The 14,150-nt window shown below is 48.3% G+C and overlaps 4 protein-coding genes and 1 non-coding gene across 5 annotated transcripts; 4 read left to right on the top strand and 1 right to left on the bottom strand.

Annotated features, from left to right (window-relative positions):
• Positions 1-4,235: 4,235 nt before the first annotated feature.
• On the top strand, positions 4,236-4,320 carry IWZ02DRAFT_t77. Its single transcript has one exon. It is a non-coding gene; the product is annotated as a tRNA-Glu (tRNA).
• Positions 4,321-6,185: 1,865 nt separating this feature from the next.
• On the top strand, positions 6,186-7,532 carry IWZ02DRAFT_491383 (uncharacterized protein; the record flags this gene model as incomplete). Its single annotated transcript, XM_066769739.1, has 4 exons — positions 6,186-6,362; positions 6,411-6,506; positions 6,598-6,998; positions 7,064-7,532. 4 exons carry the CDS (start codon positions 6,186-6,188, stop codon positions 7,530-7,532), a joined length of 1,143 nt encoding a protein of 380 aa, XP_066621636.1.
• A 964-nt stretch (positions 7,533-8,496) lies between these two features.
• On the bottom strand, positions 8,497-9,673 carry IWZ02DRAFT_292462 (uncharacterized protein). The gene is made up of 2 exons (XM_066763808.1): positions 9,507-9,673; positions 8,497-9,303 (listed from the first exon to the last, which is right to left on the bottom strand). The coding sequence occupies exons 1-2, from the start codon at positions 9,507-9,509 to the stop codon at positions 8,818-8,820; spliced, it is 489 nt and encodes a 162-aa protein (XP_066621637.1). The 5' UTR covers positions 9,510-9,673; the 3' UTR covers positions 8,497-8,817.
• An 883-nt stretch (positions 9,674-10,556) lies between these two features.
• On the top strand, positions 10,557-11,675 carry IWZ02DRAFT_292483 (uncharacterized protein). The gene is made up of 3 exons (XM_066763809.1): positions 10,557-11,077; positions 11,207-11,322; positions 11,378-11,675. Exons 1-3 carry the CDS (start codon positions 10,834-10,836, stop codon positions 11,525-11,527), a joined length of 510 nt encoding a protein of 169 aa, XP_066621638.1. The 5' UTR covers positions 10,557-10,833; the 3' UTR covers positions 11,528-11,675.
• Positions 11,676-12,033: 358 nt separating this feature from the next.
• On the top strand, positions 12,034-12,761 carry IWZ02DRAFT_366152 (uncharacterized protein; the record flags this gene model as incomplete). The annotated part of the gene is made up of 2 exons (XM_066764357.1): positions 12,034-12,152; positions 12,212-12,761. Coding segments are annotated over 2 exons (669 nt in total), but the record flags the coding sequence as incomplete, so codon positions are not given.
• Positions 12,762-14,150: the final 1,389 nt, after the last annotated feature.

Raw genomic sequence — 14,150 nt, forward strand, 5'->3', positions numbered from 1 at the left:
AGGGCATATTATAACTAAGTTATATACGTATAAGCATAGAATATGTATAATATAGCTATTAAGTAGGTAAAATAAGAGTACTAGAATAACTTCCTTATAAAAGAAACACCCTAGTCTATCTATAAGGTAATAGTATACATGAAAGTAACCCGATCTAAGTGAATCCCCTAGATACGTAACCTTTAAGATTAACTCTAATCATTATATAATAGTAAGTATACTACCTTCTATTAGAAACTCTTCCCCCTACTACTATATATTCCCCTACGTAACTAGATAAACTATAAGGAAGGGCTATAGGACTAGCCCTCCCTTATGGATAAGGAAGTATAGTATATCTACTCTTATAAGATTAAAGGCACCACCCCTAGGCTAGACTAGATCTACTAGAAGATAATTACTAAGGCGTACGACGCTTATCCTAAAAAATTCACCTAGATATACTAAACCTTCTTTACGTACGGATATTACCTAGAATGCTAGAGAGAAGTGGTAGGTATAATACTTAAGAAGCTAGGGAAACCTAATTACGTAGACCTAAAAGCGTATAGAGTTATCTCCCTACTTAACTACCTAGGAAAAGTCCTTAAACGTATTATAGTAAAATGTCTTAGAGTACTTATAGAAGCTACCTACCTCCTATACCTATTCTAAATAGGCGGACGACTATAGAAGTTAGTAATTAATATAGTAATAATCCTTATATATATTATCTAAGATGAGAGGAGGGCATAGTATAAGATATTAACCCTATTCCTTAATATATAAGGTGCCTTTAATCATGTAGCCTATAACTAGCTCTTATATATAATAGGGGAAATTAGGCTCCCTACCTCCCTCCTAGTATAGGTAAAGACATTTACTAGCGGGTAATAACTCTAGATCTCCTTTAATAGCTAATAAGAGGACCTTTATCTAATAGTTTTAGGAATCCCCTAGGGAAGCCTAGTCTTACTAATCCTATTTCTTATTTATATATAAAAACTCTTTTCCTCTTACTTAGTCCGATTCCTCTTATATATTAATAATGTTTTAATTATAATCTCCTTAATAAGCTAGAAGAAAAATGCGCGGATCCTCTAGCGGGAAGCTAACTAGCTTTTCTTACTTAGAACCTAATATGCTGTTAATTTTAATAAAGATAAAATAGACCTTATCCATTTTATAAGCTTAGATAAGGCTAAGTAAGCTATAATCATGCTCCTAGGAGACTATATAGTATAGCTAAAGTAACTTATCTAATAGCTTAGGATATAGTTTAATACATGCCTATTATTCTAGCCGTATATAATAATTTAGAACGCCTAAGTAAAGTAATTACTTAGTAGGCTTATATAGCTAGCTAATATATAATATAGACTATCCCCTACTACTATCTAATAACTATACCTAGCTTACGTATAAAGTATAGTAGATTATAGGTCCCTAGTTTTCTAGTAAGTCGGTAGATCTAAGATACTTAGATGAATACTTTAAAATAATAGACTATACTAAATCCTAGGAGCCTTTTAGACCTTCCTAATTACCCCTATAGAAATTAAAGTAGGACTTCTCCCCCCCTACCTAAGGCATAACATGTTACTTTAAGTATATGCTATATAACTCTTTAAGCTTAGTTACTAACACCTAGTACATATAATTATTAATAAGTTTAAATAAGAGAACATACTAGGACGATAGACATAACTTAAACATATCTAGAGTATAATTTCGGACCTAGTAATAGGTACTAAAAGCCTAATTAAACATAGTTCCTTTCCCCTATAGAAAAAGACTACTCCGTATAAAGTTAAGATTAGCTACCTCCTAAAGGAATAAGAAGCCTAAGTATACGTTAGATATATAGGATATATAACTTAGGTAGTTATTCTATACTCTAACGCTTCATCTATCTAAAAAGGAAATAGAGTAGGTATAGGAATTATAGTATACGACACCTAATAAGATAGTATAAGAGTAGTAATAGGATATAGAGAAAATACTAGACCATACTAGCTCGTATATAATAGAGAACTAGAGGCACTTATAAGGGCTATAGAGTTAGCTACCTAGAAATAGCTAGGATAACGGATTATAGTATATATAGATAACTAAGCTATACTATACCGCCTCTAAACCCCGTCTAACCTACTAGGTTAAGGACTATAACTTTAAGCTATAGATGTAGGCTACTTAATTATAGCTAGATAAGGTAGTCTTACCTTCTTATAGGCCCTAGGCTATATAGGGATTAGAGGAAACCTATAAGTAGACGCCCTTATAAAGGAGGCTACTAAGCTAACCCTAGAGAATAACTACTTAAGTACTACCCTCCTTAGGATGCGCGTACGATAAAGAACTATAGTAGAATAGATAGTATATACTATATAATACTAGGAAGCATAGATAATACTATCCTAGGGGTTATACGTACGTAACTTCCTATCTATACTAAGGACGTCTATCTAACTCCCTAAGTATAGATAACTAGAAGTATTAGCCTACTTCTAATTAAAACTAAACTATAGCTACTTTAAAGCCTACCTATTACAGTTTAGTAAGATAGCCTAGGATAACTATAGCTATAATAATACTACCTAATAAATACTATAACATCTTATTAGTAACTACCTACTCTATAGCTCTACTAGGAAAGAAGTAATATAGGAAGTACTTTAGGTATATAATAATAATAGTAGGAATATAGCCTCTATACCCTATAGAGAGCTATTCTAAGGAGATATTAGTTAATAATTCATACTTAAATTTATATGTTAGATGAAGGTTTCTACTAGGGCATAGTACATGTAAAGAGTAGACTAAGGGAAAAGAAGAGTAAAAAGAAGAAGAGAGAATCCATTCTAAGCTCTATTAGTAGAGTGAATAATAAGCTCTATAATCCCTCTACTTATAGTTCCCGTAGGTACTACCCTAGAACCCCTCTAACTAAAGATAATCTAGGAAGGGACCCCTTTATCTATAATCTACCTAATACCCTCTAGGCTTATATCCCTCCTCTACCTTATATAGAGCCTCTACTAAGACCCTAGCCCTCTAGATTAGGAAGGCGTTAACATAACTTAGATAACTACTTCATAACTACTCTAGCTAAACCCTCCTACTCCTAATAATAATTAGATAACTGTTTAGCGGTAAGGTAAGGGCTTAATACTATTTATCTATATAGTATACCTAGGCTAGGGCAGCGTATAGAGCCCTATTATTAGTAATAATATTAACGTGTAGTTATCTAATAGTAGTAACTAGGCTAGATTAAATTATAAGTAATATTAATATAGATTAAACCTAGGTTCTTAAGCGTTCTTTATTTTCTATAATAAGTATTAGCTAACTATACTAGTTAGCTAGAAGATAGACGCTACTAGTTAAAAACCTTACCCGCTTTTTTTACCTTTATAGGTACTAAGAAAGGTATTATATAATACTAACTAAGAATAGTACTATTAGGGATAGTACTAGAACACTATAGTAGAGTATATATATAATCTACCTTACCTACTACCCTATACTATATTTACTTTTCTATATATACCTTCTCCCTATCCCCCTTCCTTTCCTTACTCTTACTCTATACTACCTATCTACTTAGATAACGGTAGGAAGGCTAGTCCTTAGCCCCCCCTTACCTAAAAAGAGCCTAGATAAACTATCTATCTATACCTACCCTATACTAATATTATACTAAGAATCGCGCCTTATTATATAAGATCCTTTAGCTAGGCATCCCTACTTACCTTATAAATGTATGCGGGATCCCCTATAGATAGCTCCGTCTTAGATAGCCTATAGCTCTAGTAAGACGTAAAATAATTAATTAATTAATTAATTAATTAATTAATTAATTATTTACTTTACATATAGGTTAGAACTTTAACTATTATAATCGGCTAGTATTTACTTACTACGGGCTATATTCATTCTTATAACTTCAGCCTAGCGTAGAGTAACCTACTCTTTTAATAACTAAAGAAAGTACCCCGCGTTTTTTCTCTAGATATAAACGCTATCTACGTCCGTACTTACTCTTTTCTATTAAAATTCTTTAAGTACTTAAAGTATCTACCTATTACCTTAAATCGCATCTTTCTATACTTTAATATACTTATTAGACTGTTTCTTTTCCTATGATTCTTCTCATACATAATTCACTGGTCAAGCTAAATGCTGCTCTGCCTTTTTGTTGGGAATCCCAACTATTTGGTTATAAATTTCATAGACAGCTCTATCTCCATATGTCCATCATGGTCTAGTGGCTAGGATTTGCCGCTTTCAAAATTTGAAAGTTCCGGCAAGGCCCGGGTTCAATTCCCGGTGATGGAATTAAGGTTTTTCTTTTGTCTTTTGCTTTTCTGTCGTGTCGTTTCGTCATCGGTCCACTTTAGAGGAGTTTTTGCTTCACTTTTGCACCACAGCTGAACCCAGTCAGAAACAAGTAGACGAAGTATGCTGGATTGAGTAGAAACGACAGGAGAACAGAATGGTCGATTTATCTGGCATCGGGAAGGATTTGGCATGATCGGTTGGTTGACTAAGGGCCGAAACTTTTGCGCCGACCGAGCTAGCTAGGGACCTCGGACCCACACGTCTTGAAAGTTGGTTATGAAGAATTCCGAATGAGTGACTATGGCAAGAAGAAGCAAACGGTTGACTCGGAGATGGAGTGAGAGTCTGTCGAAGCCTTGGAAATGGTTGCATGAGAAGTGATGTTGGTCTTCAAACACACTTGTGCTCAGTTGCAAAAGTCGTAGCTTTACTGCCGTTGAGATTCCCGACTGAAGCAAATTGGAAAACAGCTCGCAGTAGCGAGCATCTACAGAGCGCTCTGCTTCTCACACATCAGCTTGACATAGGAAAGAATAGGAAAAAAAAAAAAAAAAAAAAAGGATAGGCAGAGAAAAGATGTAAGTGTTTACCTAAGCCCGAATGGGCAGGTGGGGTCTGTATGCTAGCCATAGCACCGCCTTCTGACGACCCTCCACTCCACGCCTTGTCAACACCATCTATCAACCTCAAAGCACAAACAACACAAACACAATCTCCAATCGATTTCCTCTCTCGCACGTGCGTGTGGGTCACGTCGCCCGATCGAGCGCGCGCCGGGCGTGGCTGGCGACGGACGGGCCGCAACGCAAGATCCGGTTGTGGCTGTTTTCGGCCACCGCTCTCGAATCCCTTCGACTCGCCCAGGCCGTCTCTCCTTGATGCCCGCTGGTCGCTCGCTGGCCGACTCCTCCTGTCAGCGCGGATGCCACTGGACAGTGAGTGCAGCTGCCAGCTGACTTGCTAGGTAGCTTCAGGTGCATGATGCGAGTTGCACTGCCCCATTCCCTGTGTTGTTTGGATCAAGCCGCTCGCTGCGCTGGTAGGAAAGATGCTCGACAGGACCAGTTGTGTCCGGGCTGGCTGATCAAATTTTCTGCAAGCCGGAGGTTAGCAAGCCTTGGAGGGCTGCGTTGTTTGATCAAGCGACAGGACATTGTCCCCCGACTCACATTACAACTGACCTCGCCAAACAACCAGCACTTCAAAGCCAGCATATCGCATGACCGACAGCACCATCAATCTGGCCAGCAGTGTTCGAGGCATGTGCCGAAAGTGCTGGCCACGTCCAATAGCACTCTCCCTGTGGCAGTTGAATAATCCATCTTCTGACACCTCTTGGGCTCCTATACCACCTCAAAGCTATTTCCTGAAACTTGAACTCTTCGGGTCTCCAATCTTCGCCATTTTCCAGTCCTGCTTTGTTTGTGAAATGAGTTTTGCACCAAGCCTCGGTCTATAGAGCCTTTTGTCCACTTACCCCTTGCTTTGTCCCCTTGCTAGCCTTCCTTAGCTTACCGCAGCTCGACTTCAATTTCCTCACAAAGATTTGAAACAAACCACGCCTGTAGAAGAGATATCGCAGCGATGCTGCACAAGAGCGAGAAAGTTGGATTCAGACAGTTAACATAGCCACAGGCCGAAACTGTTCGGCTCCCGTGCTCGTCATGGCGAGGCCTTCTGACCTTGACAGAACTGCCCTTCCACAGTCGACAGTTTGGAGGTGAGGCCGTTGTTCTGGGGATAGCCTCAGCCCCAGGACTCATGGGCGACCACTCTGGCCCTGGCCATATATGCCTGACGTCTGTCCCAGCAGCCAGCCAGCCCCTTCACCCGCCAGGCGGGACGGTCGTTTATTCATCACCATGGCTGTGAGCTTTGATCTCGATAGCCCTGAATTCCGGCATGAGCGCAGGAACTATTACACTTCGACCATCACCTGCCTCGTCATTACCTTTGCGTTTGTCGCGGCAAGATGCTATGTGCGATTGGGCCTCCAGAGGCAGTTTACTGTCGATGATTACTTGATGGTGGCGGCTATGGTGAGGCTCTTTTACGATCCGAATCTGACTCTCGCTGACCTGGAGCAGATTGCATTCATCCTCGAGGCCGTCTTTGCTTTGAGCAGCCTCAGCCATTGGGGTCACAGTGATATCACCTCGGATAAAATCAAAACATGCCTTAGGGTACGACCACCATCCTCGATCGCAAAACCTACGGAATGACATTGCAGGAAAAGGAGTATGGGTCGAGGGAGCCGTTGCTAATTGTGCACAGCTCTTTTCTATTGCTCAAATCATGTACGGAATGGACATTATGCTCTTCAAACTGAGCATCGCCACGCTTCAACTGCGCGTCATGGGCTTGGTCAGCTCGGTTCGATACGCACACTACATTTTCATGGTCATAAACGTCATCCTGGGTCTCTTCATGATATTCTGGGCGCTATTCCAATGCGTTGAGTACGCCGGCGTCACGATTCCGTTTGCGCTGCCGTGGGACCGGCCGGTCTGCCTCGGCCGCCAGGGCATCACCATCGGCATCTATGTCTACTCGTGCGTCCATGTGTTGCTGGATTGGTACTATGCGCTTGCCATGGTACCGATGATTTGGAAGCTGCAGCAGGTTCAGCGTCGCGTCAAGCTCTCAGCGTGCGTCCTGCTCGGCCTGGGAATCATGTAAGCCTGCCCCCTCTGAAAGCCTCACACTCAGCGCCACTGCTGATTGCCTCCTCCACCGACAGCGCCAGCATCGCCACCATCATCCGCTTCCACTACATCATCCAATACGAAGAAGCCTTCTACGGCAACGGCGACCTGCTCGACAACTTTGACAAGACAGCCACATGGTCGCTGATTGAGCAAGCATCTGGCATCTGCGCAGCATGCCTTTACACATTCCGCCCGCTGATGCGACTCATCTCGGAATACTGCTGCTGCTGTCTCCCCTGGTGCAGCAACAAGAACCGCGCCCACTGCGGCGGCGATCACGACGACACAGGCGCCGTACTGCCTTCCTGGCGCAACACCAACGACAACCACACATGGCGCACGGCGTCGACGGCAGACTTGCGACACGAGAGCGTCGTCACGCGCACGATTCTTTCCACGTCGACCGTCGCCCATTGGGATGCGAGTCCTGGCGGTCGGAGGGAGAATAGCTGTATCGAGTTGAAGCAAAAGGACGCGCTAAGCTTGCTGTCGTCGGCATGACCAGGGCTGCCGTCGCGCGGCGTTGCGACGATAGAAAGGTGCGGAGCAAGTATGTCGTTTAGAACTAATGAAGCACTCAAGTTGAGACGGGATGGACGGGCAGACAGACAGCGCAAAGCGCCGATTATCAGCCAAAAAACGGATATACAATATTTCGACATCATCTTCATCGTTTTCCCTCATGCAGATGCCCAAGTCCAAGTCTTTTCTCACATATCTCTACCTATGTAGTCAGCGATTGGCCATGTGGTTGTGATTCCTAACAGCCACCCACCCACTTACTCACCTACACAGCCCCAGTCAGTCTCCAGCCACGCACAACCAACCAACCACTCACAGACGGACGTACAGACGGACGTACAGACGGACGCATTGGCATGCGTGCGTGCATGCACAGCCATATCCATCTCTCCGCGTCCACGGCCTTGCCTTTTATGTACTTGAGGACACCACCACTCAGCAAGTCTATCCGTCTCATCAACACGCCTCAGGCAAAGCCTAGCTAGTCGCCTTCTTTCTCTCAATGCATGCATGCATGCACGCATGCGCCTTGAACGAAACAACGCACGTGGGGCTGGGCAAGCAGGCAGTCGGCGAGTCGGCAATTCCGAATCCTCCCCTCTCCTTCTAAGATCACAAGACATTCAGTGGTGGACGGCCGTTTCGCACGCAGACGGACAGGGGTAGACGTAGGCTGAGCCCGTCGAAGACTGTTATCGTGTATGTGTACTGTAGGTATGTAGGTGGGTATGGCCCTGGTATCTAATGTTTGGGATATCCCCTTCCCCTCGCGCTCTTTTGGCGGCAGAGGAAACGGGTGTGTGGGTGGGTGGGCATAGGGGAAAAAAAAAAGGAAAAATGAAATGGTAATGAAGGAAAAGAAAGGAAAGGCAGTTGCAGGCGGCGCAACCCGTACTGTTCCTGGCACTCCTGGCTACACGCGGCTGACCGACTGACGGAACGCTCCTTCCTTAGGCTCAACCGCCCTACGAGGCTGAGCGTTAGATCGGAGCCGAGGGCAAGGGGTTGAGGGTGTAGGCATCATCGGCGGCGAGCCAAAAAGCCCAGCAAACAGGCTTGTTTCTCGGACAAGACTTTTGGCAACGACAGTGTTTCCTTCATTCTGACGGTGGCGTGGCCGCTGCATGTACATACGTACGGGAGTGTAGTCAAGGTGTTGCGCCAAGAAACGGGGCAGAAGAGAATCGCGACACAGACGGCGGGCATGCATGTTTTTTGACGGGCCAGAGAGGGAATGCTGTGCGAAGAACATGGCTGGCTGGCGTTAGGTGTCGGTGAGTATCGGTCTCGGCCCGTCGTCATGCATGCCCGGCGCGCAATTGACGTGAAACGACTTGCCGCTATTGCTCTTCGCTCTTGCCGGCCGCGCGTTGGAGGAAAGCAACCAATTCAGAACGGGACGCGGTGGTGGGATGGATGTCTGTGAGATGCAAAACGTACTGAATGGCGGCGGTTGCCAAGGATGCGAGAGCGCGTGGCCGAACTCTTTCTTCGACTGACAGGGGACGTGGAGTGACATGCTGCTGATGGGAACCCTGAAGGACATCCTGATAGGTACATCCCAGTTCGCGCAGGACAGGGAGATGGGGGCGGGCGGTGCTCTGCATGCACACCTTACCGCCTTATACGAACAACCGACAAGCGCAAGAAAGAAAAAAAAAGAAGGAAAAAAAGGAAAAAAAAAAAGACAATGTCGAACTAAGTGCCTACCCGGCAGTCGCATAGGACGAAGTGCCCCATTCGGTTCAGCCTAAGCCGGCACGGGCGGCGGCTCGTTCGTTAGTTACCTGGCTTCGCTACCTCCCATACACATAAAAAAGGTACATGCAATGATGAAAGAGAAAAAAGCCTAAGACGGCCAAAGTATAACAGATTGACGGCGGCTCCGCTGCGAGGCCCCAGCGCGCCGGGCTGGGGCTGCCAAAAAGCAAAAATTTCCTTCTGGAAGCTTACCATATTTTTCAATAGTCGGCTGGAGGAGCTGATGAACGCGACAACGACTTAGGCCGGCAGGCGGGCGGCACCCACCGGTAACGGTCGGAGATGCCTGGGTGTTTAGGTGGCCCGTTCAAGCTCGCGCCTCCGATTGAAGATTAAACTATGTGTGTGTTTCTTTTGGTGGTAGAGGTGGTGGTTCTTTCGTCGACGGCTACCAGGCTGTGTGGTTTTGACAACGCAGTAGACAGAGTGGATTGAAGAAGCCTTGCCTGGGCTGTGTACATGATGTGTTTGCAGTAGAGCAGCAGCAGAAGCAGCACAGCCGATACTGCGCCTCGGCGCCCCCTCAGGCGCGTACAACAGCCACAGGCAGCATGCAGTGGTCGTCCGCTCGCGACAGGCCTGGGGCATTCGTGCAGGCCCCTAGGCATCCTCCGACGTCACCTATCCAACGCCGCACAAGGCTGCGAGTCGGATGAGGCTTGAAATTTGACGTGCTATATGAGGCTGAAGCTTTGCCACGAGCGCTGCTGCGTTTCTTACCCACCCACAGACCCGTCATTTGTCTTTTTTGCTCTGTTGCTATTTCCAGCAGCAAACGTCGACACCAATCATCCCGTCCGTTGTTGCCCCCGCGATGCCGTTGCCAAGCGCCTTCTCGTCGATCGTGCGGCTCGTGCATTCGTCGCCCTCGACCACGACGACGACGAAAATGGCCCGTTATGGTAGAGGACGTGGCCAGTGCCGGCGCGACAAGTGGAAGAGGTGTAAAGTCTATAGGCAGCATGTTTCCAACAACGGAACATGGGCGCGTCGGTGCCTGGGATTCCCGGGCGGGCGGGCGACGAGGCTCTCCAATCTGTCGACGACGCAATGCAGCCCGTCAACCAAGATAGTCCTGGCATCCGAAGGACCCGGCCATCATCACCACATTACACAGTGAGCAGGGCGCGCTATTCTTACATGCTTCTTTGGTGCTGTTTGATGTTGTTATTTTTTGTCTCTTTGCTCGTTTTTTTGTTTCGTCTGTTTTACGAACACGACTCATGAATCGTTCGCAAACTAGGCTTGTTGGTGAGGTCGATGCAAAGTTTAGTTCAGGCCAGGCGCAAAAGTCGGTGCCTCTGAGCGAGGTTGCTCGGGATAACGGCCTGTTCCTTGCAGCTGAGGCCAGGATTGACCTGCGGCCGGGTGAGATGCAGGCAGCCTTGGCCGTTGTCGAGTGTTTGCTGGCGGCATTGAGGCATGCAGGCAGGCAAGACTGGAGTGAGACGGCGCTGGCAAATCTGGAGCACTTGGTTTTGGTCATCCAGCAGCGAATGGTTCATGCGCTCAGGCATGCATGGTTGGAGCGAGCGCACGACAAGAGAAGAGCGGTGGGCGCAAGCTCGTGGTTCAGCGAGTTTCCCGGGGGCGTGAGAGGCCCATGAGCACGACTTGGCCGTGGACCATCAGGCCAGCCCTGGCCGTGTTGTGGGGGGTTTGCTGGATGTTTTACCCTGGTGACAACGGAGCGGTTCAGACGCGGGTGCGAGCGAGTCGGATTGAGCCATGGCTGGGATGGCAAGGGCCGACGGACGGAGCTTGTGAGTATTCGAATCTCTGAGTTTGTTTTTTGGGGGGGTGGTGAAGGAGGTTGCCGAGGATCCGGGGCGACACAGCTGGAGAGCGACAGGTGAATGTCAACGCGACGGCTAACTTGAGACGGCGCGCAGACTTGCAGTATGGACAGCAGGCTCTTGGAACAATGGACAGTGGTAGGAATTCAAATGATGCAACGTCCAAGACAACAAATCGGCGGGCCGGTCGGGAGGCGACGTCAATGCGTCACGTGCGGCCTGCGCCACACTTTGACTTCGCAGGGCAGCAGGCTCATCCTTCTCCAGGCGCCGACGCCGACGCCGAGGAAGAACAAAAGCAGAGCCATCACCAGGCTCTCCACGCCCAAGTCTCGAATGCTTCACAAGCCCTCCAGCAGGCTCAGGCTCAGGCTCAGAATTACCCTCCCAGTGACTCATCCCGCTGTCACTATTTAGTATCCGCGGACTCCGTTGCCGACTTTAGCGCCCATTTATCAACCCACGCCTTTCCGCTCCCTCACCTCGCCGCCGCCCATCTCGCCTTGCCTGACGCTTCAGGCACGCAACTCCATCGCGCCCTGACTGTACCTGTACCCCGAATCACCCTCGACGACTGCCACGCCATATCTTCCCTGCAGCCTGCGCCTGCGCCCTCATTCTCGCCCTCGCCTTCTCCGGTCCCGCCGCCACGCGCTGACTCCATATCCGCCGCCGCCACCTCAGACTACTCTGTCGACTTTGCAACCACCTCCATGGATGTATTCTATCCCCAGCCGAACCTAGGAATGAACCTACCTCACTCGATCCCCGGAGCCCGTCCCATGTCCCCGCCAGACAGTGTCCCAGAGACCGCTATGGAACAACCCTCCCGCAAGCGCAAGTTTTCCGACGTCACCGCCCAGCTCCACGCCGCCCCCCGAGAAAGGGCGTCTTCTGAAGAGCATGATCCCATCTACCAGCCACGTGGAAAGTACTCCCACAAGCGCACCCAGGAACCTCCCAAAAACGCCATGGGAAAAATGATTTGCAACTATTCCAGCGAATGCGCTGGCATCACCTTTGACCGCAAGTGCGAGTGGAGGTAAGTCGCGTCCCGCCCACCCGGTCAAACACGAAACCACCTGACTAACGCACTCGCAGCAAACACATGGACAAACACGACCGCCCCTACGTGTGCCGACACAAGGGCTGCGAAAAACTCCAAGGCTTCACTTACTCCGGCGGCCTGCTGCGCCACGAGCGCGAAGTGCACAAGATGCACGGCGGCACTAAAAAGGCCCTCTTCTGCCCCCACCAGGATTGCAAACGGAGCATGGGTACCGGCTTCACGCGCAAGGAGAACCTTGCCGAGCATATCCGCCGTGTCCACCGACACGCGTCCGGCGACGCTGCAGACTCGGCGCCAGCAGTCATGGCCGCGCATGAAGATCCCAGCGAAGGCGCCAGTCCTGACGCCGAAGCTGATCCCGAAAGTCCCTTTGCCATGAGCAGCCGACCCCAACGTCGCGCGTCTGGCAAGCGGAGGCGAGCCTCATTCACGTCATCCTTTGGCGCAGGTGGAGAAGGTGGAGGAGCAGAAGATACCGACGATCTCCGCCAAGAGATTCGAAGGTTGCGACGTGAAAACGAAGAAAAGGACCAACGACTCAAGAAGCTCGAAGCAACAGTTGAGGCGCTAACCAGGGGTCAGATCTCTAGCGCAGGTCAAGCTCCCGTCCCCGTGTGAGGCGGCGGATTACTTTTTTGCCGCCCGTTCCATTTTTGGATCAAAGGTTTTGCGAGAAGGGTCTCACCATCACAACAAATAGCATTACAACGGCGTTGGGATATTGGAGAGATGCGATGGTGTCTCAGTTGATTCGGCCGCGCATGGAATTTGAGCCAGTTCAGCCAGCAGAGAGCGTGTTTTTCCGTCTATCCTTTTTTCCTCGGACACTTTCCTTCTCCTCTCTAGTAGTTACTTGTTTTACTCCTCTCATGTCCCACGATCGACGTTTCCATTTCTGTTTCCAGCTTCAGTCTTCGCAAGATACCACTCTAGCTACCATTTTTAGATCTGCAGCACAGCGCGCGTCACCACACCATACCATTTAGATCTTTGACTTTTTCCCTTCCTTCTCTGTTTTCCCTGGCGCATGTCTAGTCCAACTTTTTCCATTCCCGTTGTTTCCCCATAATTCCCTGTCCAGCGACCTTGGCTCCATCGTTCACGTTTACGTAGCATGTAGATACCCATTCAGAGACCTGCTTAAGCATCATCGCTCATCATCACTACACCATCCCGTCCTCCCACCAACCAAGTAACAATCTCCTTCTCGCTCTCTCTTTCGCTGCTCAGCTCACCTCTATTTTCCATCGGCGGCAACTCAAATATCAAACTTTGTGCGACAGCCGAAGGCCGACGGCGGCCGATGCGCTACGCTACGCTCCGCTGGCCCTGCCATGCCATCTGTTCCCTGCGCTCCCCTGTTCAGCCGCCGGACGAGCTCAGCTCCACGGACCGGGCAGCTACCTGCTGGTTCACCCAAGAGACGGACGTTTTGGTTCCGTCGTCCTTGAACCGGCGGCGCCTCGTGCGGCGTCTCAGGCTTCCCTGTGTGCCTTGACTTAGCCTTCGCTTGCACGCAAGCAACGGACCTGTCTTGGTCCAATTTGCGTATACCAATGCGTTCGTGGGAGCCGATAATGCTGATGCTGCCTAGGTTTGTGGGGGCTCTCAGTATTGATTCTAGGTGAGTCAGTGCTGGACTGGTAGGCTGGAAGGCTGGAAGGCAGAATGCAGGCAGATGGTACATCATTTTCCTCATTGTCATTATCACCGACCGTCAGCCGCATGTGCAGGTAGGTACGTAGCGAGGACATGGCGACGGAGCATCATTTTGTCACTGGCCGGCTATTTCGCATCCAATTCCATCCCGTCGTCTGTCGTCCGCCGTCCATTCGTCCATTCAGAGACTGCCGTCATTCATCATCATTACACCCGCCTGAAATTTACAGGATATTATTTCATCTCTGCTTCGCAAATCGTCCGTTCGTCAATCGGTCGGTCGGATAAATCTGCAAACACGAAGAAGGAAAA

The sequence above is a fragment of the Phyllosticta citriasiana genome (assembly GCF_038021145.1).
Source record: "Phyllosticta citriasiana strain CBS 120426 chromosome Unknown IWZ02scaffold_8, whole genome shotgun sequence".
Lineage (NCBI taxonomy): Eukaryota > Fungi > Ascomycota > Dothideomycetes > Botryosphaeriales > Phyllostictaceae > Phyllosticta > Phyllosticta citriasiana.